The following is a 27,521-nucleotide window of genomic DNA, read 5'->3' on the forward strand; positions in this document are numbered from 1 at the left end:
GAGGTTAAAGATCCATATCTCAAAATTTCTTTAGAGTAAGTTAGCTCCTATCAAAAGATCAGTTCCACAAGAGTGACATGCAAAAATATTTTTTTAATTAAATATTAATATAATTAAATTTTAACATGACAATTTGACTAAAATATAAAATAGCAATCCGAATAAATTTAAAATCATTACACTAATCAAAGCATAAAATAATAGTGTATAAAACGTAAAATAAAATAAAAAATTTATTGTATAAAAATGAAGAATAAGAGTTTTATAGTGTTATTTTAATAATAAGAATTTTATTTTATGTTAGACTTAAATATTTTGGAATGAACTAATATTAAGAATTTCTATAAATAAATAAAATTCTTTTAAAGCAAATAAAAGAATTAAGTAACTAATTGACAAAAGAATTAAATTTGGGTTGAGGGTACTTATAGAACAAAATGTGGAAGGAGGGGTATCTTTGAACCAAAAAGAAAGGTGAAGGGTATTTTTAGACCAAAAGATGGAAGGAGGGTCATTTTGAACCATTTCCAATAGATTAGGGATATTTCTGTGGAGGTAAATATAAGATCGGCATATACATCACCCTCTCCTAACCATACCTGCAAAATTACATGATACCAAATGTATCTCCTAACAAGAACAGGTGAAGCGGGAAAAGTTGATAATTTGTTCTACAGACTTCTGGGCCAACTACAGATTTCGAAACTCAGCGATCATGAGTCTGCCCCTGTTACACATTGGACTTGGTTCGTTTGGCACAGGGCTCGAACTTATAACATAAAAACACAAGTTCAGCAACCTCACCCTCGAGACCGGTGTAAATTTCACTTACACGTTCAAGTTGCTTATAAGGTACAATACAATTTACAAGGACATCTTATGATAAGCAATACTTTTGTATTTTTGGTAACTTGGTAAAGAATAGCAATTGGCTACCTGGGCTTATTTCTATCAAGAAGCAGTTAACAAATGCAGAACTACTTGTAACAACTGCATCTCTCATCTTATGACTCCCCCTTAACCCTGACCTGCAACACAAATTCCGATTTTTAAAGATGGCGATAATTTATTTAAATGTTTCATTTTGCACATAATAAATTAATAGTATAATTTTTTTCAACTTACAGGTAGAGTTGGTACATGCCGAGTCTCGTCAATGTCAACAACTCAAACCATATAATACAAATCACACTATTCTTCTGTGCTGTTGTAGAAGTTCATCTCTTTGAATTTTTCCTTCTATAAGTCAAAACTAACAATAAACCATCTCGATTGCAAATGTATCTGTAGTACGAATCAAGGAAAGATAATAAAGATCATATATCAACTCACAACAACACTAAATAAACTAATTGAGATAAGGGGAAACACGATACAGAAGGCAATTTTACCTTTCATCTGGGAGAGGCAAGTCAGCTGGATCAATACCAACAAGCATTGCAATGTTATGAATTTATGAAAGGACCACCAAGTTCCTTATTAGTTTTTTTTTTTTAAACTTGTAATGTTGTATTCCTCAACATTAAGGATATGTTGGAGACCTTCAAAAGAAGAGAATAAGGAAGAAACTAATTACAGCGAGCCTAACATATTTACAAGCTCTAATTCCTCTATCTCTGCTTCTTTACACCAAAAAGAGAAAGATACAATACAATTCCATTGAAATCGATGAATGGAATTGGGCCTATCTTCAAAACATCTACTATTTCTCTCTCTCTCTCTCTCTCTCTCCACATAGTCCCCTTGATGCAACGAGGAATGATTTTCCGCCATCTCTTCACACTCTTGCTAACACCTTCTAATCCAGCACAACTCAGCAGATCTGCAGTCTGTGAGAGTAAAAAATACATTCCATAACTGTGCAGTTAATGTACAATGCAACAAAAGATGAGTATTTATCTCATCTGTTTCCCCATAAAGTTAACATCTGATACTATAATCCTCCCCTTTTTCTTCAAAAACCTCTTGTGTCAAACAAGTTCTTCCGACTAACAAACAGTGAAGCCCCCTATTTCTGTAAGATTGGGACCATGGCTGTATTGAAACTATCTTACCAACTATAGTTTTCAGCTATGTACAGATTTACAAGGGGATTATGAGTAGAACTCATAACTTGATAGGTTATATATCATATCTCGACCAAGAGATTCTCTTTCTGACATCTCCTCAATTGACAGCAACTGGAGGAACAGGTCCAAGAGTCTGCCCCGTGGACTCACATGGTTTTAGCCATAATTTAAATTTCAACAGCTAATAGCTTCCATGGCAATCCGGACTAAACGTAAGAAGTTGTTGACATCATGGAAGCTGAAATCAAGGGCCTTCTTTACGGATAATGCAGGCACTTTACACTGTGTATCACTGTGTCCAGGATAAGCAGCTGCAAAAGCAACACGTGATTTCCTGGAGGCGTCCATTGCTAAATAAACTTCCTGTGCCTGCAAATTAATCAAAACTAAGATACTAGAAAAAGGTACAAGGCCAGATCAAAAATTAGATTCAGAGCATGAGTTCTCAAGTAAAAGGATACATGGAAAAGGATTGGACTTATTTACAGATAAGCATTTTTGTAATTACGCCCTTTACCCAAATAACCTGGCTGTGACGATTAAGGGAATAGAAAAATTAGAACTTATCCCTCAGAAGAGAATTGATGCAAATTCAACTCCAGTTCTGTTGGGAAAATTGCTGATAGAATATGGTAATATTCCCAGCCTCAGGCAATTGTCCAGGTGAGTAACAGAGTTAACGTCAAAATAGTTGGTCTGGTGCTATCATTCACTCAATTAGACCAGATGAATAACAGAGTTAGACAACATCAAATAATTCTCTACTTTATCTGATGATTCTCTCCATTGAAAATTATGTTTGATTAGTATCTCTTTCACTCAATTAGACCAACTCATTAATGGAGCTGAATTATATGACTACTTACAAAGTTAAATAGCCGCGTGAAGCTAGCACGGTTTCTCGCTGAGACAACATGAGTTCCGGCAACCTGGGGAGAAGCAACACCTTTCGCCAAGGTAACCTTGTCTACAATAGTTGGATTGTTCAAATTGTCAACATCGGAGGCAGAAGAGGAAGGGGATTCACCTGGTGTATGATGATAATAAATACAGTAAGTGTAACCCTTAAAAAGAAGTCCAGTCCAACAATAAGATAGTTGAAGACACTTCATCAATATTACTAATCAGATACAGCTGTTTTGTTTAAAGAAAAAGAAACAAATAGTTATTTGCACTTGTTGAACTTTTATTCCTGATAAGAAAGAGTTGATCACTAATTAAACTACTTTTGGTGCTCAATAAATTTCCAGTCAACTCTTTAATCTTCAATCAATGTTCCAAAAATTGATTACTTTTTATAATAAAAAATATTCAAGGAATCAATTTTTGTACAACTGTGAAAACATATACAACTAATACCTAATAACTGATCATCCTTGAAGAAAATTCGTTTGAAGCATTGATCATCAGAGATAAATGTTATTTATGTGAATTGTCATGACGACTTAGGAATAATTTAGCAGTCTACAATGTTGCTTTTTGGCTAAAGCTACCAAACTTTATAATCAATTATTTATAAGCAAAAATAAAATATTTTTCAATCTCCTGAGAATAATTCCACAGAGTTATCTATCCCTGATTGTCTCATCTTTCATCTTCGACAAATCAGAGATACAGCAAAGCATAAGCCTATGAATACACAGAAATGGTTTAGCATAGTACATATAAAATGTTGAGAACATCCTGTCAACCAATATCAATATACAGCAAAACCACACCACTTCAGTAACATCAAGGTCAAACTAGAAGTCTTAGAGGGGTGTGCCATTCCAATTGGAGGTGTCTAAAATAAAATTGGTATCGTGATGTAAGATGTATATTTTTCAGGTGAATCTTTAGCAAATTACCTGGAGGAAAAATTTGCAGGGCTGTTTGTAGTTCATTTCTATATCTGTTTGCATTGAAATTAGAGGAATAAATTACTCGCAGGTACGCAACCTCCATGCATTTATAGGCTAGTGAAACAGCAGCCATGTCTTTCAATCTCTCGTATTCATGGGCAACAAACCTATAAATAAAACAAGAATAAATCCTGGAATCAGCATTACTCAGTATTTAGAATTTCTATAGTACTTCAGGATCTCCTTGGCATTATAACTACGAATTTCTCCAGAACAAGAGACACTAAGTATTATACATTACAAGAAAAGAATATAACTAAGATGTGTGAAAAGGCATCACCGAAATAAGTTTTTCTTACCTATCACAAAGTAATATTATGTAATTCGAGCGTGCATACCTCTCTTTGAGAGTTGAAAAGTAAAAGCTCCAAGTAATCACAGAACAATATGTCAGGAAAATAGTTTAGGTCAACAAAGATTTCAAAAATGCATGGCATGGGGAGGAACCTGTTTCCAATGAATTTTATTTTTTATGAGCTAATATAACACTAAATGGCATCATTTCAGATTAGACCATTAATAGCACCAAATTATACAGTTATATCTGCTGCTGTTAAAACTGATGGTCCGTTTACCAACAACGACAGTATCCTAACAAGTTCATGCACATCTAATAAGGTTATTTTTACAACTGATAGATCTGTTGGTACAATACAAACTGGATAGCAACAAAATTCTCCAGACATTATAAAATGGCCAAATACTTAACCAATAAATGCTACTACAGCATAACAGAAAATATTGAGTAGGGTTCCCTAAAGTTCTTGATAATGAATGAAAACTGTAAAAGAATAGCGAGTCAAATTCAGCTTTCATTCTAGCAAGAGGGTTTTTGTTTTCTCAAAATGAGCAACTCTATCCTCCCCTTAACTGAATCTGTTAGCGAGAGCATATTTTCAGAACTAGTTCATTGAAGAATACAGCTTGAATATCTCAGCCCTGCACTTCGGCATAGTACGGAAGTAAAATCTACTAGCAAATTTGTGCAATTAGGGTCACTTTGAATGAAAAGATGCAGCAACTAGACAACTCACTCGCACAGTTTTGCAGTGCTGCTATAAATTTGCCTTGACTGGTTCATTTCACTGTGTTTGGCGCTGTCGTTGCATGATTCTAACAAGGATGCTCCATGGAGAAACTTTAGGGTTGCTTGAAAATAGAGACTCGTGCTTTCACTTGACACAGAGTTCTGGAACAAGAAGTCAAGTTATGCCAACGCAAATGAGAAAATAAATACACAAAAGAGCAAATGATAAAGCATATCATTAGCCCCCTCTTATCTTTGGATAAGAAGGAAAATTATGTAAACCTTGTGGCGATCTGCAAGATGTTTAAGGTTTGTGGCTTCTTTAATGGCATTTGCAGCAGCTTGACTTGCAGAATCCTTCCGAATAGGGCTGCGAGAGTCTGGAGCACGGGCCTTATTTGCAGGCGGAGTAGATTGTCGCAAACTATTAGGTTTGTTTCCAGGGTGGCTTTCAGATTTTTTACCCTGTCTTGAAGCATTCAACATCTCTCCTTCAAACGCATCTACTGCCAACAAGTTAGCCTCACCCTCCCTTTTGAATGCAGGAACTGGTTGTGAAGATTGAACTGTCTCATTCTGACCTCTTATTGAAGGAGATGTTAAGTGTGACTTCCCTTTCTCAAGCACTTCAATTTGCTGAGTTTTTTCAGACGCAAGCTTCCTAGACGATCTTCCATCATCTCGATCAGTTAGAGCAGCCTGCCTTTTATCCAGGCCGGATATAACATCCAATTTAACTTCAGCACCATCAACAAATTTCGATTGAATAACACCTTTAACATTCTCATTCAACAATTCTCCAAAAGAATCTTTCTTGGAACCTTGTTGTAATCTGTCAGAACTGGCACCAGATTTATCCTCAACCTTGTTTCTTCCGGATGTCAATTTCCCCTCATCTATTCTTTGATCTGAAGATTCATTTGAAATATCACGATCCTTAGTCTTACATTTGCCAGAATCAGATCTGATGGTACGATTCTTTTCGTTATGCTGAGAAAACAAACCCTTCTCATCCTTAGAGATAGACCCATTATTATGAAACTGACTGTTGTTCCTTCTTTCATTATTTAGGCTTTGGTCCGAGTTCTCTGTCCTGAAAGCATATTGATTAGCTTGACCTAATGGATCAGCAATTACATCAGTAAGCCGATGAGTAGCAAAATCAGAACCTTTCATCTTTTCTTTAATTGTACCACCTGATACATCATGGACATCTTTGTCCTGGTAGTCAAGTTCAGCGGACTCCATTCCATGATGCTTGCCATTGGAAGATTCTTCTTTCTTTATCCCAGAACGATTGCTGCACCTATCGTTTTCACCATAAGAAGACCACCTTGGTGTAGAATTGGGAATGGAATTAGCATTTTTGTGTTCGTCTTTTCTCTTGGGGTTCCTTTTAGTTGCTGAACATAAATCCTTTTTTGAAATCCTCAAAGGAGAAGAAGATACTGATTCTACTGGTGAACTCTTCGGTTCCTGAAGACTAGTTCTGTTCTTATGTGAACCAGACACTTTAGAAGAGCTCGAAGTGGCTGCAACAGAAGGCAGCAAAGCAGACAAATCCCTTTTTGGAGAATCTTCAGCATCTGCACTACGCTGAGACACAGTGCTATAAAGATCTTGTCCGACTCGCTCTCCCTTCTTACCTCTGCCTTTTACATCAGTCTCTCCACTAGCTCCGCTTCTGCTGGAGTCTTTTCCCACGGACTTGGAGACCTTTGCTTTCTTTTCTTTCTTACGGCCGTTATCACAAGTCTCTTCTATAATATCTGGGGGAGGCAGTGTCTCAGGATTCTGGCATTCACTCCATTTCCTCTTAAGAGAGTCTTTACTGTCACATTTTTGGATTGAACCATCCAAAGAATGGCTTTCTGGATTTTTTGCTACAGCCAAATTTTTCAGTGAATCAACCTTTGGCTCCTTGTATTTATATTTATCTCTAACCTTCTCCGATCCAGATAAACCAGTGCTTGAGCTCTGTCCCGGTTTTGCCTCAATAGGATCGTAATCATTATGTACATCGTCTCTCCGGAACTTTTTAGCTGTAGAACCATCCAAATCTGTCTCACTTGTGTTCCTCATCTTTGAATTTTTTATACCTGCAAAACATGTCACATAGAGTAAAGAGAAGTTCCAGAAATTCAAGGATTTCATCAAGTTCAAAATACGACAGCTTAAGATATACCCCCATCAGGATGATTCTCAAGCGATCTTCTCTTCTCTTTTTGTTTAGGTCTCTGCTTCTCTACGATTGAGCTACTTGGCAGGCCCACCAGTTGATGGCCATTTTCATCACTTGGAGAATTAGTAGTACCATTCGAGCTTCTGCTATTTGGGGTTCCCTGATGGTTTCTTTTGACACCATTTGATGACAGTAAACCTTCCTGTTTGATGGCACTTGACACACCTTTTAATCCATAAATTTTCTTCCCACCAGCATCAACAGTTTGTATACCTGCTTTTTGGTGTTCTTGGCTGGCATGCCAAGTGTCAATAGAAGTTGGTCCTGAGAGTGCCCCACCAGGATATTCATGCTCACTATATTGTTTGTCAGCAGCAGGGGCGGTAACACCACTCATCGGCACCTGGTAAAGAGCTCTTAGAACCATCGTTGTTTCCTCTTCACTGACACCACAGCGATTCAGTCCAGGCCTAGAAGATGAAGATAATTAATTAGCATTCAAAAAGCATCTTAAATATTAGAAATTGTTTTCTGTTTTAATGATTTAAGTATAAATATGATAATCCTTCAACCTAACATCCTTATACATCTTCACCTTACAACTATGACTTCTCCTGAATAGAGAAAATTACTTATAACAAGACAGATAATCATGATCAAAGGATGAAAGCAAAGTTGGAGAAAACTTACAGCCAGGTCTGCAATTTACAAACCCACTTCTTGGGGAGACTGTCTGGATCAGTGCCAAGTGGCAGTATACGCCAACTCTGACACTTGTCACAACATACCCAATCTTCTTTAACTACCGGAGCCCCAGCTCCTGGAGGTGCAGCAGGATTGGATTCAATGACTGTATGAGGAGCCCCATCTGAAGCCAACCTAGGATACTCCGCGGAAGCAAACGGCTTCTCAGTTTTCCTACCATTAACTTTTTCCTTCATCGAGCTATCACGTTCAAGTTTCTTCTTACTGATTACATCAGAACCCTTGAGCATTTCCTTTGAATGACTTTGCTCCAAACCAGTTTCAGCATCTTCTAGTTCGAGTTCTACGTCACCGAAGAATTCTTTGTATTTATCCCTGGCTAGGTTCTTTTTCATGTCCTCTGGTTCACTTTTAGATAAGAGGATGTTGCTAGAAGAGGTTTTCTTACCCTTAGATGCTATAAATGAATCAGGAACAGAGCCTTCCTTTATTACCTCGGTACTTTGGGCATTATGACATTGATTTCCTTTGGGTTTCATTGCGTCTCTAGATGCAAAAAGTTCCTTTTCAGGAGCTAGTTTCATTCCATCCTCATTGTTGGAGGAGCTTTTCTGACGAGATGACTGCTTGAGGGGATTAACTGCATCTACCTTTCGCACATTCATGTCTTTAGACTGTCCATTGTTGGATGAAGCATCAGTTTTTTCCTCTTCGTTTTGGCAGTCTTTCTTCAAGTATCCTGAGCTATGATCATTACAATCTGTCCCTTTAATTTCCATAGTTCTCCTAGATGAGGAAACCTTTACACCAGACCCTTCAACAGAATTTGTGTCTATTGCAGTGACAGGCAGCAAAGATTTCTTGGATGTCCTCTCAGAGGATGCTTCTTTTCTCTTACCCTTAGTGGCTGTTTTTGAACTGTCAACTGTCTTCTCTGTATCTTTTGGAGGATCGGCAACATTAGGGTATGGATTAGATAAAAGAGGGAGTTTCAAGGCCTTTGAAACAAGTTCTTCACAGGCAAGGCCATCAATATCAATCTCCTTCTTTGATAATAAGGCACTATCATTTTCATTAGCACAGCCTTTGCCCTTTGCCAAGGAATTTTTGTCACAAGTTTTCAATTTCCTCACCTCTGAAACTTCTCCATTTGCATAATGAGTACCATTCGCTAATGGCAAAGATTCAAGGCTTGCCTTTTTGTTCCCTTCATATCCACATTTTCCCCAAAGCTTTTCATTTTCGGTCAAGCTAATCAACTCGTCTGAGAGGGGGGATAACAATAAGGTATCACGCATTGGATGTGAGGTCATAATCTGTTCCAATGGGTTGATTAAGAAAATTGCAGATGCCAAGGTTAGATTAAACCAAAAAGAAGAAAAATAAAGCAAACTTAATGCTTGAGGGAAGATTCACCTGAAGTATACTAGTAGGGGACTCATCTGGGGAAACCTGAAGGTCACGGGATACCCCTTCACTATTGATGGGGCTACCATCCAGCGACGATGATGGAGAGACATCCAGCCCAAGCCCACTGTAGATTTCCGCATTCTTTTGGGTCGACAAATTTTGAGGGCCAACTTTGATACGCAGCTTAAGCGATTTTGGGTCCGAGGCATTTCTTTGTTTCTTCACTTTTTGACCTTTTGAATTGGAATCTTCAGCTCGAGTAGTTGGTTGGGCAGAATTTGTTTCCCCCTTAAATTGTGGAGCCTTTAGTGCAGATACTGCTGCTGAACGGGCAGAAGATGCTGCAAACTTTCCTGACAGAGAAGTGCTTGAAGATCCTAACGTGGTTTGTCGACCACCCTGTATAATTGGAAGATGCATATTGCTAGGTAAAAGTAGAATATCAATGTAAAATCATATTACTTCTTTGCTGCAGTAAACTATCATAATAGAAATCATAAGGAGTCATTCAAAGGTTGCGTACCTCAGGGAGCAGATTGTTTGGTGATACTTGTCTGCTATTTTTGTTGGCCTCTGGTGGAGTCCTCGGATGAGACCAAGAAGGAGAAATCTGATAAGTAGGTAAAAATGAACCATACCCGCCAAATCTCGACCCTGTCAATATATGCAAAGTCAACAATCATCAGCTCATGGCATAAGCCTTGTCACTGTTAAACTTGTGCTTCTGGGAATACCCTTTTTCCAGTATTACATACCCAGATTCTCAGCTGAAACTCCACCTTCAAAATCCCTTTGAAAATGTCCCAAAACATTGTAAAGTTTCTCATCCTTGACAGAGTAAGAGAATAGATATATGAGAAACTGGAAGAGTGTTGCCATCAGAGGTGCGTAATGCAGTTATAAACACTAATACACAACACCTGCCAGAATACTTCCACCGACTCACTAACTAGCCCCTAGACCAACTCTAGATAGAGAAGTTATAAGCAAAAAATGGAATGAGCAAACACAGGGTTTCTCTAACATCACAGTATACTTGGACAGAGACTCAATGCATTCTTGCTTAAAATTATGATAAATCACATCGAAGGAGTACCCGCAAGAATAATTTCCGATTAGAGAAAAGTTCTAACAATTTTATATCAATGTTTTTTTTTTTTGAGAATGGAAAAGTTGTATTCATCAGCAATGAGGGTATGCTGGCAACCAAACAAAAAAATTCCAAGGCAAAGTAGTCATGATTACAAAGAGCCTAGGAAATCTACTAACTGATCTACTTCATATATAGAGTACTAATGCAGTTTTCTTTAACTTTCTGCATTGGGTTAGTAATATTCTTAAAGCACCTATTGTTTCTTTCCTTCCAAATTGACCACCATATGCAAGATGGAACTAGACTCCACCATTTTTTCTGTGTTTTACTCCCCCCTCTTCTCATCCAACAGTTTAGTAGGTCAGCAGTATGCTCAGTTTCTTTTCAATGTTGGAAAGAATGTAATCAGTTTCTCTTTTTTTGATGAAATAAGATGAAAAATTAATCACTTCTCTCTACACGCAATAGAATTACAAACTTAATCCTTCCACATTCTTCGGTAGCTTTTAGTCTAGCTAGATACATATCGATGAAGGGATAAGCTGAGATTTTTTTTTTTAAAATCCAGATTCAGAGAACCCCTTTGCCTTAAATGATTAAAAAAAATAGTATAGCAATAAATTGGCCTTGTACAGAGATAAACCCCCGATCCCAACTAGTTTGGGTTGAGTCATAGTTGATTGATACATTTGCCAGCAAAGCCCTTGCTTTATGGCGAGAAATTTCATTAGTCCCAAATTACTACATTAGATATAGTTATCATATACTAATATCTAATCATTACTCCCTCAAATTCATCTTATACGGTAGTGTTGGACTGGACCTGGAGTTTAAGAACACATACCTAAATTACACTACAAACTTGTGCAAATACATGCCATGGCATTTTAAGTTAAGATAGGAAGTTTAAAGTTTACCATTTTCAAAATATAGAAAGTTGTCATTTTAGATGGAACAAGAATAAAATGAAAAGAGCATCGTATTAAATAGAACTCATATGGAGAAGAGGAAATATTTATTATTAACACCAAGTAGATTCTTTTCAACTATGTTTTGCCTGCCTGCCACGAATTATATATCACAAGGTTCCAAAATTTACACTACTAGGTTGTGCTGATGATGACTTGAAGTAATTAAGGTAAATCTATTTCTCAAAATAACCTAATTACTTACCATGATTTCTCTTAGAAATATTTTGATCACTTATTCATGAGGTTTAATAACATTCATTTTTTCCATTTCGTTATCAAGTTTTTCTTAGACATGATAAGGCATCTTACTAACATTTGTTTTATAGACAGTCAGTTATATTGACCAACACTAGTTTAATAACATTCCTTCTTTCCCTTCCGTTATCAAGTTTCTCTCGACATGATAAGGCCTCTTATTAAGATTTGGTTTTATACCGTCAATTATATGAAGCAACAGGAGACATAAACAACAAACAGTACGTAGATTGATCAAACACATAAGCTACATGCTAGCAAAGTAGAAAAGTAAAAAAATACACAAAATGAACCAATTGCAATTGAACTAAAAAAAATGCTTCAATCTCAATTGTAAATCCATAACAGTGATGATCAACACTACTAAACAGAAAATATATAAATAAATAAGAAAACTCACAAGGTAAGATAGAGAAACATCAGGGTCAATGGTTGAATCATTCTTCTTATTGTTATCATAGCTGTAAGCCTCTCCTTCTTCAAACTCAGTTTCCTCCATCATTTCTACTCCACCATCAAACCCTAAACCTATCCCCTTCCTTCCATCTCTACTCCAACCAGAAATCATTCAAATAAATACTCCAATCCAACCAAAAAAACTAAAAATTCAAAGATTTTTCACTTCTCACACCCCCAAAAACCTCTATAAATCTTCACACAAATTCCCCACCCATTTACCAATGTTCCAAAATTTCTCAACTTAACCAATCGAGATCGCAGAAAAACAGCACAAATTCACCAACACCAGCTGACCTTTATCAACAAAATTAAATTAAATTAATCAAAATCCAACAACAAAAATGATTAAATCAATTAAAAAAACTGATACAGATTCAAAAAAAATGATAATTCAGATTATTCTGGTATGTAAAAGCTTGGATCGCCCCTACTAAAGCTCAAAACTATGAGCAAAGAGAGAGAAAACAAAAATGAAGAAAGAGAAAGAGACTCTGGTTTTGGTGTCTTACCAGCCGCGTTTATTTTGTGTTTTTTTTTTTTTGCCTTTTTTTTTCTTTGTAAGAGTTAATTAATTTAACAGTATAATATATATAGTATTTATATTACTTGACAGATAGAAGGCACACCCATAACCTAACAGCTAGACTTGCTAAAATTTGATGCAAATTGATTTTTTTTTTAAAATTCATATAAATTTAACGAGCTAGTAAAATGATGGTATTATTTTAAATGATAGGTGTTTTTATGTTGATTAAGATAGAGTTTTATATGTTATTTGAATTTGGTGTAAATTAAATTTAGGTTTTAAATTTTTTTTGAATGAATTTAATAAGCGAGTAAAATGATTGTATTGTCTACGTAGATAATATTTTATTATAATAAGATAACATTTTGTTATTTGTATTTGATATATAATTAATTTGTTGCATATTGAATCTATGTTTTAGAAATTCTGAATAAATTTTATGAGTGAGTAAATGATCGTATTGTCTAAAAGATATTGCGTCAATAACATTTAATGATAATAAGATAGTGTTTTATTATTCGTATTAGATGTGCAATTTGTTGCAATTGAATCTAAATTTTAGAAATTCTGAATAAATAGCGAGTGAGTAGAATAATTGTATTGCTTAAAAGATAATGTTTTAATTAAAATTTATAATAAAATAGCGTTTTATTATCTGTATTCGATGTATAATATGTTGCAAATTGATTTTAGGGTTTAGAAATTCTGAATAAATTTAAGAAGCAAAGAAAATATTTGTATTACCTAGACACTGCTTTAATTAACATTTATTATAAAATGACGTTTTACTATTGTTGCAAATTGAATCGTTCCTTTAGAAATCCTAAATAAATTTAACGAGCGAGTAAAATGCATGTATTGTCTAGGAGACATTGCTTTAATAATATTCATAATAAGATAACACTTTATCATTTGTATTCAATGAATAACCTGTTGCAAATGGAATCAAGGTTTTAGAAATTTTAAACAAGTTTAACGAATAAGAACTTTTTTTTTGTGAATCTGAATTTTATTTTAACCTAAATAGTATTGATTAGTACTAAGTACACATTATTAGCTGTGAATGAAATAAGGTGAAAAAAGACCTAAAACGAACATGGAGGATTGATTTTCCCACCTCAAAGTAGGGGTGTGCACTATTCGGATTAAACCGAATAATCAAATCGAATTTTTATTTGGATTGGTTTTTCATTTTTTCGGGTTGGTTTTGGATTAATAAATTACTTTGTTTGGTTTTTAGGTTTGGTTTCGGATTTTAAAAAATAAAAACCAAAAAACCAAAAAAAACTGAATTATATATATATAATGTTTAAGTTTAGAATTAAGTTGGAGTTAACCACTTTTGTCCCTTTTTGGTTATTGTCTTTCATGATGATTACGTTTATATTTTATGTTTGAATTACATCTATAGTACGTATACTTTATAAGTATTTGTGTTTTTAAGTTTTACTTTATGATTTTATATTAGAAAGTATATTTAAGGGATTAAATAATATTACTTTGGTTATATATGTTATTAATTATTGACATAACCGAATAACCAAATCGAAAAAAGCCGAATCGAATAGAGGAAAATCTAACCAAACCAAATTTATTTTGGATCGGATTGGGTTGCACTTTTACAAAACCAAAAATCAAAAATCCAAACCGAATAGTGTAAAACCAAACCGAATGCACACCCCTACCTCAAAGTACTAAGCATTTTAGGGATCTAGCTCGCTGATATAAAAAATCAAAAGATTCAATTCAGGTACACTTGAAATTAGATTGAATCCTTAATTAGAGAGACTATGCTAAGCTACGTGACGCTATGGAAACAATCTTTTATGATCCGCTTTCAGCTATGGAGTACTAATTAGTAATTACGAAAATTTTGTATTGCGTACCAGTTTAATATTTATTCACAAATTTATTTTTAAAATAATATTAATTAAATAATTTTAAATTATATCATTAAGTTTAAAATAAATACCTAATAAATGTTACTAATTTTAATAAATTTTTGTTCTAAATTTTGGATTGGGAACAATATCTATTTGCTAAATTACTATAATTACCTATGTTTGACCAAAAAAAAAAAAGTACACACTAACTTATTAGAATAAAATACTCCAGAGAAAAATATTTACTTTACTTTACTATCTGATAGAAAGTAAAGAATTTACTATACTAATAATTTTATTTTAACTAATATTTATAATAAAATAGCTTTTATCTCCTTATTCTTATTATATGGTAATAAGATGCCTCTGAAATTAAAATTATCACATAACCTATAAGAATTTAGCTTTAAATTCCTTAACAATTTTACCTAATATGAGTGATCGTATTTGATTTAGACTAATCCACGATAAAGATAAAGTATCGTTTAAGCTCTTTATAATAGATATGGTCCAAAAGGATAAATTATTCAAGTGGAAAAGTAAAAAATAAAAATAAAAAGATTATATATTTCATTTAACATTTATTCATACATTTATTTAAAATAAAATATAATTAGTTATATTTTGATAATATATATAATCTAATATTAATATAAGATTCTAGCTTTAAACTCCTTAATTATTTTTTTGCCTAATATGAGTGAAAGTATTTGATTTAAACTTATCCACTATGAAGATAAACTATAGTTCAAGCTCTTTGTTTAGAGATTGTTCAAAAAAATGATCCAAGTCAAAAATTAAAAAGAACTTTTTTAGTAAAAAAATTAAATATTTCATTTGGTATTTATTCATACACTTCTTAAATAAAAGATAATTAATTATAATTTGATAATATAATATCTAATATTGTTATAACTTATAAGAATCTAACTTTAAACTCCTTAATTATTTTATACCTAATATAAGTGATAGTATTTTTTGATTTGGACTTATCCACTGTAAAGATAAAGTATAGTTCAACTATAAAAGATGATCCAAGATAAAAAATTTAAAAACTATTTTAGTTTAGTAAAAAATTATATGTTTCATTTGGTATTTAATCATACACTTGTTAAAATAAAAGATAGTAATTATATTTTGATAATATAATATCTAATATTGCAATAAAAATCTAGCTTTAAACTCCTTAATTATTTTACCTAATATGACTGATAGGAAGATAAAGTATAGCTCAAGCTCTTTATAATAAGGATGGCCCTAAAAAAGATAATCCAAAACGAAAATTAAAAATATTTTTTTAGTAAAAAAAATATATTTATTTGATATTTATTCATACACTTCTTAAAATAAAAATTATTTAATTATATTTTGATAATATATATATATTTTAAATTATTAATATAGTTTAATTTTTTCTGTAAAAAGTTATTGATCTTATTTAAAATTTCATGAATCAATTTTGAAAAACATTTTTTAATTGGAATAATTATTGCAAAATTATGTTAGTACTAGTCAAAATAGTCAAAAATAATGGTTGGTAAATACTTGATTTTGAAATTATCCACTACGAGGAGCATTTTTTTGACTGAATTTTGGTATTTTAAAAGTCAAACAGTAATTTTTTGAGAGTTAATAATTGGGCTTTGGTGGTCAACTGTGACCTATTCAAAGGCACCAAAAAGTTATAGGGTGAGTTTGATACCTAAAAAAATAGTATTTAATTTTTTATATTTAGTTGATTAAATTTTTTTCTAAAATAATTAAAATTGCGAAATAAGAAAGATAGATTTCATGAATGGAATCTGTATCATTGATGTGTCGTGAATTATGATACTATTGACTCTCAAAATAAAAGATTATTGCAAGTTCTTAAGCATATTTATGTTTTCGTTTGAGTATCGATTTCTTTTATTATTAATTAAGAACATTGTGGAGACAAACTGAGAGACCTTTACATCTTTTTCATAATTAAGCACTTCTTCCATTAATTCTCGATTGGTTGTTTGATTATCGTAAGTATCTTTAATATGAGTTCTACATCAATCCTTGTTAGTGTTCTTACGACCATGAACAACTAAGCACCACAACTAGGGTTGTGGAAATCATGACTGGATAACAAAGTAGGTTAAGTACAAAGTAATCCAAAATCAATATGCATGTATTATTGTTATCTTCGATTTGCTCGCTTTTTAACGAATGCACACATTAGAACTCACCCATATTCAAGACTTGCTCGAGAGAGACAGGGATTAGAAAAAAAATAACAATAGCAGAGATTCAGAGCTATTAACCTTCGTTTAATGACTTGAACCGGAGAAGAGATGATCTATGTGAAATCATAAACAAGAGTTAGAGATTAATAGAAAGTCTAATTGACAAAATTAAATAGTCTAATTGAGAAAGAAACAATGAAAAATTCGGTATAGCAAAATTAAATAATTTTTGCAAGATTCATCTTAATAGTTCATGTTACAATTATTGCCAATAAATTTTCATTCTCAAAATAGTTGCAGTTATGCACTTATTATGCTAGTACTTGAATAATCGCACTCACGTCCTAATTTATGTGACTTACTTTACTTTTTAGTCAGTAAAAAAAAAAGACATATTTTTATATTAAATAACAATTTAACTATAAAATATTTATTTTACCCTTAATGAAATGGTTTACAGCCATACAAATTTATATCATTTATTTTGAACCACAAGTTTTAAAAGTTTTCATTTCTTTCTTAAACTTCGTGCCGAATCAAATTACCTCACATAAAATGGGACGGAGGGAGTAACTATTATTATTACAAGTAGAACCCTTCTTAGTAAAATGATAGAATTTGATTCAGAATTATCCACCATGATGAAGAGTATAGTTCAAATTCGTCAAAATTAAAACAATTTTATTTTGTAAAAAAGTCATATATTTCATTTGGTCTTTATCCATATAAATATTTTCTTAAAATAAAAGATACTCCGTTAATTATAGTTTTCTAATATATTTTTTCCAGTTGGGATAGTTATTACAAAATTATGTTAGCGTACTAGTCAAAAGTGATGGCTAGTAAGTACTTGATCCATAAGATTACTTTGATTTTTAGAATCTTATGGTATCAGATATAATTATCATTTGATTTTTTTTTTCACATACGATGTATTTATTTTTATCATTTGAGTACTTTTTTTTATTGACTTAAAATGAGTCAAAATAGTTTTTTTTTTTTGGGAAGTTTGAGAATGGGAACTTTATATATATTTATATAATATTTTAGTTGATTAAAATATTTTTCAAAAATAATTCTTGTGTTTTTCAATTTTAGTAAATTTTTTAAGAAAAAATAAATTCACTCACATAGTATATATAATTGAAAATCAATAATGCTAAATTAAATAAAATGAGGATTAAACTAAGAATATAGCTTTTAACACATACATTAGAAGTGTTATGTTCAATGTTTGAATTTTATTATTAAACTCTATATGACATATACTTCCTCCGTCCAACAATAATTGTCCACTACACTATTTTGGGATGTCTAACAATACTTGTTCACTTAATGAAATTAATGAATAGTTTTACATTTAATTCCCAATTTACCCTTATCATTAATTATCGTCATTTTCCTATTACATTTTTTAAGACATTGTATTTATTATATTCAAAGGGTGATATAACAAAATTACCCTTCTATTTATAGTTTTTAAAGAAGTGTGCAAAGTCAATAGTGGACAACTATTGTTGGATATATGAAGTAATAGTTACATCAACATTTTAAGTTTGCATGTATCGACTCTTTCAAGACGCCTGTAACTATTGAGCTACATCACATTGTTGTGTCAAGACTCAAGAGTGTTCATAATATATTATTTAACCATAATATTAACATAGTGGACACATCTGGAATATATATTGCTCTACATGAGTTGTGACGATATCGATTTTGGCAGCCGCCATAACGATATCGATTCTGACCAACATGAGTTGTGACTTGTGATTCATTGGTATGATTGCTTCACTCTTAATTACACGTCTCAAGTTTGAGTTCTGAATATAACTTTTTTTTGTTGGGAGCGTCACCTTAGAATGAACTCTGTAATGCGGACTCCATACACCGAATGAGAAATAAAAGAAAATATTGACTATGCAAACAGAGGCGGAGCTAGGTGGAGGTTCGTGGGTTCGGAAGGACCCACTAGCGTTTTTGTAGATCATGTTTGTATTAGATAAATAAATATATGTATATTAACTTGTGAATCCCTAACAAAATTGATTAACAGCTCAGTGGTAAGGAAGGAGCGGTTATACTTGCTTTGTAATGGCTTCGCACTTGAAGTACCACTCCAAAAGATTTGATGAGCATTTACTAGTACACTATAAGTTCTTTTATTTTATTTTACTTTTTTTTGTGTGTGTTTGTCATGCAAATGTTTTTTTTAACTTGTTTGATTGGGAACTTCAAGGCAGTTCTATTGTACTTTTAAAAAAAATTCTTTTTACTTGTCTAGTTTGTATTTTGTACTTAAAAAATATTACGTAATAAATATCTATTTTGTCATTAATATTTTGAAATTTAATCTGACTATTTATATTCTGAATAGTTTAGGATATAATTATAATAAGAAAGTAAATAATAATAATTAATTCTTTCTAAAATTTGTTAAAACAACAGAATATTTTAAATCTAAAAAAGGAGCAAATGAAGAACTCTCCATGTTCATGTTCATGTTTGACTAGATATACTTTTAAGAAACAATAAATATAATGATAATTTTACTATATCATCTTTAAATATTATAAGTCATCTAAATGTTAGAAAATTAATACTCTCTTTATCCTATATGATATACATTTATTTTTAGTCTGTTACAGAAAGAATAACATATTACTATAATTAAAAATAATATAGCTTAAAAATTATCTTTTTATCGATCAAGAAGTGTCTTAGACCACACATCTTAAAAATCTTCTTTTTAAAAATAAAATAAAATAAATATTATCACGTAAATTAGAATGAGAAAGTAGTATTTATTAAATTTCACTGCATGAAATTACATTAAATATATTATTATTATTGTTATAGTATAGTAAACTAGTAAAAATGGACGAAAGAAGGACAATGGAACCCATTGGATAACGTTTTAAAGTGAGGAAGCTGGCATTGAAGCAAAAAGTAGCTAAGATATGAAAGAGAATCTAAAACACACGAGTTTTGTGTTTGATAAATTCTGTCTGCTGAAATCAAGATATGCCAAACAGTAAAAAGCATTGAAGGACCCAAAAATTGTAAGAAGACAAAATTATAACAAATTATTGTACTGTACATAAACTGCAATATCATAAAAGTAAACCAATAATATTCGGTTAGTTTGAAAAAATCTATGTATTAGGAGTATTGTTTTATATAAAATCAACATTAATTATACATGATTTATTTATTCATAAATTAGTTATTCTATTTTTTATCATGTACTATAAAATAATACTTCCTCCGTCCATTTTTATTTGTCATGTTACGTTTTCTGAAAGTCAATTTGACTAATTTTTAAAGTTAAATTAGATTACATTAATTCGATATTTTAAACAAAAAATTTAGATATTCAAAAACTATAGAAAAAGTACTATAAATTGCAATTTTTTGCATATCAATATGATGAAAAATACTTAGTAAAATTTTAGTCAAAATCTTTATAGTTTGACTCTAAAAAAAAACTATGACAATTAAAAGTAAACGGAGGTAGTACATAAATTGACTCTTAACTAATGCATGTTATTAGTTAATTATTAATACAGATTCCTAAATTACAAACCAAACATCGAATTTATCTTATACATAGTTTAAAAAAAATGTTACAAAACATGATATAATTTATACAAAATTTAATACAAGTTATTGCTAACCAACCCCCAAAATAAACACAACCTTTTGCATTTATTCCAACTGTTAATGTTAAATAATAAACTTAATATTCTCCAACACCAGGATTGACCTAACTATACAAGTGTAAACATTCATTAAACTCACAAGTGACCTTTATTTCTAGCTTTCATCTACATTACTTTGAACTAATGAACTGCAGTATAGTGATCAGTTGATCCACAAGAACTCATAACCACCATAGCAAGAGCCTTATTGCAACACATAACCAACGACGGATCTCCGTCTCTCCAGTTTGTTTTTCGCCACTTTATGTACACACTCTTGAACTACTTTTGGAATTTATCTACTGCGAGAGCAACGATTCAAGAGCTTTTGGATCACTGACTGGAGGACTACATGTGAAGTTTTGGCAAACAAGGGCTATCACTCTGTCCGCAGCAACATTGTTTTTCGCCATCAGAGCAATATTTCCATTAGTTTCTTCCCAAAATGCCACCTCTTCCGCATCCTTGGGATCAATGTGAATCACCTATTCAGAATCAGTACTAGTCAGACGCAAATTCCATAGCTGTACAATGTGATATGAACGGTGTAGCTGCTGCAAGCAAAGTACTTACCGTCTTGTTAGGATCATATGCTGCATGAGCAGCAGTAACCATGTTTTCAAACTCCTCAGAAGACTTTACTCCGACTATAACTACTTGCTTTCTGGACGGAATAGCCAGCATATCTGCTGCACAGCACATCAGTGGCACAGCAACAGCTGCATCTTTCAACCTCTTCTCAAAAACCGCCTATTAAACGCAAAGGTTAAAAATCTACTGGGAAAAATACATAGATTATATAGTCAATGTAAGATGCAGAAATACCAGGACATGTTCTGCGATCTCTCTGTAAAGTTTTGAGTTTTCACCAGCAACCATAGAGGCCAATCTCACTAGATTAATCACAGAAACGGAATTCCCTGAAGGCTCAGCCCCATCATGATCTTCTTTCACACGTAGAAGAACAGAAGGATCTTCACCAGTTGTGTTAAAGTAACCTCCTCCGGTTTTGTCGAGAAATAACTCGTCCTGCAAGAAATAGTTCACAGTAATAAGAACTTGTCCCATTCACCAGAAGATCCTAAATTTTCCTTACCTGTATCTCCTGAAGTTCGAGTGCCCAACCCAACCAGAAGACTGAACCGCCGAATTCATAAAGATCCAGTAGACCTGCTATCAAAAATGCATAATCATCTAGAAATCCAGGTGCTTTGGAGGGACCATTCCTGAAGCTATGCTGCAGCCTGTGCGTCTGTTCATTATAAAGGTGTTTCCTAATAAAATATGTTGCTTTCTCTGCGACATCCATGTACTCCTTGGGCTGAACATAACAAGAAAAATAATTAAGCAGACAACAGAAAAGTAACTGCCACCAACAATACTTAATCTACGACGTCCAGTTGACTAAACGTGTAGCCAAGATACTTTGCAATAATGAGACTTTGTAAGCAACAAAAGTTAACTAAAGGACATAGACAAATCCAGTGACACAGATTTTGGTTTAAGATGCACAAAGTTGGAGGACAATGAGAATCTGTATTTCATTAAACATACTGAAATTAAGAGCTTTTAACAAAAAATTTACCACCACCAGTCTACAATTTTCCACATCTTCTGAGACTAAACAAGTGTCACGGATTTATCAGACTAATCTATCTCTTAAACTTAAAGGTGGCTCTGAAATCTTACATTGGTGCCAGTCACTGGAAAGTAGAATCTTGTTCCCTCTGGTTCTCCCTTCAGGATTTTTGACGCCCTGGCCAGAGATGAAATCACTAGTCCATTCCATGATACAATAACCTACAAGAATAGATAACTCATCACACTAAACCTAATGAAAATAAAATAAACACTTGCTTAAAAATAATATACCTTGTCATCCAGATGCGGTCGGGGACGTTTCGACCTCACATCAAAAAGTTTTCGGCGAGCATTCCCTAGGATATCAAGATACTCCTCAACAGGCAAAGCATGTTTTGATGCCATTGCAGAGGTACTACTTCTTTCTATTAGCACGTTTTTGTCCTTGAATTCATTATGTGGATCGCTCTTTCTTGAAAGATCACAATTACCTGAGGGTTTTATATAGTAGTGATCCTTGACGAGTGTTGCATGCTCGCCTACTATGTTGTCAACCTTCAGAAAGATGGAACCAAGTCAAAGTAAGCACTCAAGCTCAACATTGGCAGAAAATTGTGGCACACAAATAGTTCTCTTGGTAGGTCTTCTGTTTCCTTATTTAACTTTTTAAACTACAAGTAACCATGTCCTACAAGACTACATTTCTGTTAAAAACTGTCTTCCTATATGTAGATTGGGCTAAGCATTGATCCAACTGTTTTAGCATGTCTGACAACTGGACTCTTTTTGAAGTAATGACACCTTCCATGACAGCAGTTGAGAATAAACAGGATTTATGCAACCTATTTGGCGAGAAGAGCTACTTGGTAGGATTACATAATTTGTAATCCGATTCAAAAAAAGGATCACTGCAAATGTAGATATAGCTGACCTTGCATCAAAATTGGATGTGCCCAGTCTCCAACTTACAAGTAGGCTGGGTTGTTTACCTTCGATGCCATTTTATTTTAGACACTTCCCACAGATAATCTACTATAGATCAATGCGTATAAATTTCTATAGAATAAATCAAATTCATTGAACAACTCAGATTCTAAGTTCACAATTTAATGTTCCAGTTTCATGAGTCAAGCTGACTACTAAATTGCTATACCATAGTCATTTTCGAAAACCATATCAGAGCTTTCTCCAAACTATAAAGATTTGCAACATATGGAGCTAGATATTAAGACACAATATAAGCTGGAGGTCAACTATTCCATATATATATACAAGAAGATGATTAGCCAACAATGATTTATACATGTGTGAATACCCGAAATGTAAACAAGAAAACAAGGATACTACTTCTCAAAAAATTGTCGGTAAAAACAATTAGAAGTCATAAGTACCTCAGTACTAGTCCAGACATAGAAAGCACCCTCCTTTTTCCGTGAGGCACCTTCAGATTCATAACTATCAGCATCTTCAGCCGAAAATATTTCACCACTTGGACCAATCATATCCCTTCTCAGGTAGTCAAGTATATCACGAGACAAACTTGAATAATACACATCCTTTGTGATACAAAAGGCATCCAGATAGACATTAACAAGTTGGCCTTGATCATATAACATTTTCTCGAAATGTGGAACTGCAAGAAGCAGGAAAGGAACACTCATAAATTGAACAACAAAATTGGATTTAAAATTAATATCAGAACACATACATAATAATTTAGCTCACCATGCCAGCATTCATCTACACTATATCTGTGAAAACCACCGCCAACATGATCATGGATACCACCCCTCGCCATGCATTCTAAAGTGAATAAGACCATTTTTAGAGCATTCTTGGCTTCACCTGAGTTTCCAGTCTCTCCAGACCTCTTTGAGTTGTAAAGCATCAGCTGCATCTCAACTGGCCTGGGAAATTTGGGTGCAGAACCAAAACCACCATATTTTGAATCATAGCTTTCTGCTAGCTGTAGCATGAAGTTCGACCATCATTAACAACAACACATATATTGAGAACCGAGATAATTAAATCCTTAAGACTAGCATTCAGATGGTCACATCTCAGGAACATGCAAAGATGTCATATGATCAAGTTAGTGAGAGACTTACCACACTGAGGATTAACTACCACAGAGAAAAGGGCAATATTTATCGTCAGTAATCTGAAGAATTCTGAAGTAGTTTAAATGATAGGGATAGCAGTAATAGAGAAGAGACAGGAGAAGGTAAAAGTTCTCTCTCAAGCATCAAATGTGGTTCTTCTCGTAACTAAGAGCCTGTCTGGATTGGCCTTTAGCTTTTGGCTTATTTTTATCATTTTAGCTTAAAATCAAGTGCTTATTCACCTTTTTAATTTACCCAAACACTCCGAAAGTGCTTAAACGCTATTTAGGCTTAAAGCACTTAAAATAAGTCAATCCAAACATGCTCCAACTCCAAATAGCCAGGTTGCCACCACATGCAAAGAAAGCTCAACAGCAGATTTTCAGAATATCTTACATGATCAGCACATTTACGCAGTGCGGTTTGTGGAACCTCATCTGAGAGCTTATTTGATGTTGAAGTTGCCGCCAAGGCTTCTGATAATTGTTCTATTGCAAACGCCCCACTCTGGATAAGCGTATCTCTCTTGCTATTCCACGCTTCCTTCACTTTCCTAAGCATGATGATGAAGTACACAGGAATATTCTCAGAAGTTTGAATTGAACATTGATGCTGCTCGACAGCAATTGAGCTTAAGAAAAATGTCATTCATACTTATAGTTGAGCAGAAGTTTATGTTGAACCACTTAATCTGAAAGTACAGAATGAACACACCTCAGTATAGTTTTAAATCCCGGCTTTCCATATTTGTCTTCTGGAGGAAAGTAAGTCCCACCCATCAAGGGCTTCAAATCAGGTGAAAGGAAGGCACTTAGTGGCCAACCACCACCACCATATAAAGCTTGCACATATGTCATGTACACCTGAGAGAGAATCAAAATTGAGCTACTCAACGCAGATAGCATCACTATTGGCAAATTGAAAATCAAATAATCACTGAGGAATCAAGCTTAGTCAATAAAATGCCAATCTAATCACGTTGCAAAGACTCATGCTTTCACGGTTTGCACATCAGATAACCAAGAAAGTGATTGCAGCAAGTTATTTCCAAAGAGTATGTTACTATCAATGAGGATTACCGAAAATAACCAAGAGCAAAACTGAGCATAACTCAATAAACACACGTGTAATCATATAGGGACAAGAGCCATATATAGTTATTGCTTCCATTTGTTTGTTTCTTCCTCGTTCTTGATACCGGAAAGACCTCGCAAGCTGATGTCTACTAGTTGGTAGTGAGAGGACTCTTCGTACCTGGGAGGTCCTAGCTAGTCGTGTGGGTACATGAAAAAGATTCATAGTAACCCTTCTTTGGCCACAAAAGGGATTATATTTGTTATACTCATTTAAATAGTGACTGGTATTATTAGCTATGCATTATACACCTCATATGGATCTAGCTTTCAACAGCCTAAACAAAAGAGAATATTAGTCAAAACTCAAAAGAACATCTAAATACGTAAATCCAAAGAAATAGAAAAAGAAAAGAGACGAAAAATGTTAGGAATACAAAATAGTTTAGAAAGCTATCCCTACATGAAGATATAATAGCAATGCAAGTTCAACTGGAATGATTTTGATTTAATCCAAGAAACAAGTTCAAAAGAGAATCAATTATAAATGCGATTTGAGCATTGATTCAGTAAAAAATTCTACCTTATCAACATCTGGACGTTCCTCTCTATCAACCTGTCCACATACAAGTAAAGGTAACAAAATGTCTATTATTCTCCAAATATATGTAGCTCAAGATGTAATTAGCATGAACAAAACTTTCAGATTCACCTTAATGCTAACGAACCAATCATTTAGCAATTTGGCTACCTCTTCATCTTCAAAAGATTCAACTTCCATAACATGACACCTTATCAATGAATAAAGCATTAGTCTTCCACTATACTAATTTCTTGCACCTTTCCAAGTAAAAAATTCGAAAAAACTCACCAATGACATGTACTGTAACCAACTTCAAACCAAATACAACATGGAAGATAAAAGATGTCAATATTACTGAAATAAATCCAACATTAATATAGCGAAACACAAAAAGTCACTGACTTGATAAGAAGATTGGGACATCTCTTTTACGAGCTTCAGCAAACGCTTCCTCACCCCATGGATACCAATCAACCTTTCCATAATGAAACAAAGTAAAAATCAGTGCATAAAATTTTCTATTCTATCAACAATTTCAACTATTTTTGTTCAAAATAATCCAATTAGTACCGGATTATGAGCGTGCTGAAGAAGGTAAGGACTATGTTCAGAAGCGAGACGATTGGTATGTTTATGGGTCTGGGAAGAAGTACTGAATGATGATGATTGTTGTTCAGCCATGGGAAGAACACGGATGGGTTGACGAAAAAAGGGCTTAGTGGATTTACACAAGTACCGAAATGAGGAAGATGATGAAGAAATTAGGAATTTATTGAGCATAGAAGATGATTTTGCAGAAGCAAAAATGGTGGAAAATTGGGGGTTTATATTTATAGTGAGGAGAGAAGGTTGAAGAAATGGTGCGAACCTCCATGCCATTTGGAGGATTTGACGAGTGTTGGATTCACTGATGATGATGATGATTGACTAGAGAATTCGACACGTTGCAGCTACTGAAGAAAACTGCGGCTATACGGTGCCACTGGTGCTCGATGTCCTGACAACTTTTTTTTTTTTTTTTGAGAGTTAGGTTTAAGTTTGATTGAAAATTTGTTCAATGATATTTTTTGTTTTTTGAGAGTAAGAAACTTAAGTTTGATCGAGATTTAACTCATGGAATCTTTAATTTTTTTAAATGAAATTTATATGTTTATAAACTAAGTAAAAAGTACTAGAAATCACAATTATTAACAATTTAAAATAAAAAATAAACTTATTTGAATCTCAAAATCTAAAAGGTAGCACATAAATTGGGACGGAAGAGTAATTTGAAAGTTGAGTATGTAATCTAATTGAAACACTTCATTAAAAGTTGAGGTATTTTAGTTAAAATAAAGTTTAGTTCAAGCGTGTAATGGAATATTCGTAATAAGTTTAAGGATTGATTAAATATTAAATTTAAATTAATTCAATATCATTAGCTTTGTAATGATAATCAAATTACGGGAGCATTCATTTCATCTTTCTTACCATTTGTCTCATTACCGAATATCAATGGTATGTGGTAAATTTATTTGCTTTCAAATGATTGTCAACTATTAGCCAATTCGACTTGGGCAATGTTTGATTTCAAAGTGCATTCTTTTAGTAAGTATGATAAAACAAAAATGAAAATCAAGTAAGCATCGGTCATAGATAGATTAAAACTACAGATTTAATTGTAAAAATATCCTCTCGTGTTGCATATTAGATGGGACACATGACAAAGTCGCCCCTATCGCTGAAGGGACTAATACACTCTAGGATTTTCTCAAGATATAGTGTCTTGAAGACTAAATTTAGGTGTC

At 33.2% G+C, this 27,521-nt stretch overlaps 2 protein-coding genes across 3 annotated transcripts; both read right to left on the reverse strand.

Annotated features, from left to right (window-relative positions):
- Positions 1 to 1,452: 1,452 nt before the first annotated feature.
- LOC102605571 (uncharacterized) lies at positions 1,453 to 12,616 on the reverse strand. Of its 2 annotated transcripts, XM_006359352.2 has the most exons (12): positions 12,582 to 12,616; positions 12,014 to 12,366; positions 10,050 to 10,122; positions 9,818 to 9,948; positions 9,301 to 9,693; positions 7,870 to 9,200; positions 7,183 to 7,649; positions 5,280 to 7,096; positions 5,005 to 5,159; positions 3,917 to 4,077; positions 2,936 to 3,096; positions 1,453 to 2,438 (listed from the first exon to the last, which is right to left on the reverse strand). In XM_006359352.2, the coding sequence occupies exons 2-12, from the start codon at positions 12,179 to 12,181 to the stop codon at positions 2,244 to 2,246; spliced, it is 5,052 nt and encodes a 1,683-aa protein (XP_006359414.1). In that variant the 5' UTR covers positions 12,182 to 12,366; positions 12,582 to 12,616; the 3' UTR covers positions 1,453 to 2,243. The 2 variants fall into 2 exon arrangements, with proteins under 2 accessions (XP_006359414.1, XP_006359413.1); XM_006359351.2 differs by lacking the exon at positions 12,582 to 12,616 and having other exon boundaries at positions 12,014 to 12,548.
- Positions 12,617 to 20,272: 7,656 nt separating this feature from the next.
- On the reverse strand, positions 20,273 to 26,719 carry LOC102606144 (spermatogenesis-associated protein 20). Its single transcript, XM_006359353.2, has 15 exons — positions 26,305 to 26,719; positions 26,137 to 26,209; positions 26,023 to 26,044; positions 25,864 to 25,942; positions 25,735 to 25,767; positions 24,793 to 24,941; positions 24,475 to 24,631; positions 23,702 to 23,942; positions 23,368 to 23,609; positions 22,268 to 22,531; positions 22,085 to 22,195; positions 21,492 to 21,716; positions 21,221 to 21,424; positions 20,969 to 21,145; positions 20,273 to 20,880 (listed from the first exon to the last, which is right to left on the reverse strand). Exons 1-15 carry the CDS (start codon positions 26,611 to 26,613, stop codon positions 20,695 to 20,697), a joined length of 2,472 nt encoding a protein of 823 aa, XP_006359415.1. The 5' UTR covers positions 26,614 to 26,719; the 3' UTR covers positions 20,273 to 20,694.
- Between the last annotated feature and the right edge of the window lie 802 nt (positions 26,720 to 27,521).

Source organism: Solanum tuberosum, unplaced genomic scaffold (assembly GCF_000226075.1).
Source record: "Solanum tuberosum cultivar DM 1-3 516 R44 unplaced genomic scaffold, SolTub_3.0 scf00298, whole genome shotgun sequence".
NCBI classification, from domain to species: domain Eukaryota; kingdom Viridiplantae; phylum Streptophyta; class Magnoliopsida; order Solanales; family Solanaceae; genus Solanum; species Solanum tuberosum.

Excerpts from the sequence above, each read along its gene's own strand:
- LOC102605571 (XM_006359352.2), bottom strand. The coding sequence starts at position 12,181 with ATGATTTCTGGTTGGAGTAGAGATGGAAGGAAGGGGATAGGTTTAGGG. Across the intron at positions 10,123-12,013 it reads ATGTTTCTCTATCTTACCTT|GATGAGAAACTTTACAATGT; the intron begins GTGAGTTTTCTT and ends TACTCTGTCAAG. Across the intron at positions 9,949-10,049 it reads AGTTTCAGCTGAGAATCTGG|GGTCGAGATTTGGCGGGTAT; the intron begins GTATGTAATACT and ends ATATATTGACAG.
- LOC102606144 (XM_006359353.2), bottom strand. The coding sequence starts at position 26,613 with ATGGCATGGAGGTTCGCACCATTTCTTCAACCTTCTCTCCTCACTATA. Across the intron at positions 24,632-24,792 it reads GGATTTAAAACTATACTGAG|GAAAGTGAAGGAAGCGTGGA; the intron begins GTGTGTTCATTC and ends CATCATGCTTAG. Across the intron at positions 22,532-23,367 it reads ATGTCTGGACTAGTACTGAG|GTTGACAACATAGTAGGCGA; the intron begins GTACTTATGACT and ends ATCTTTCTGAAG.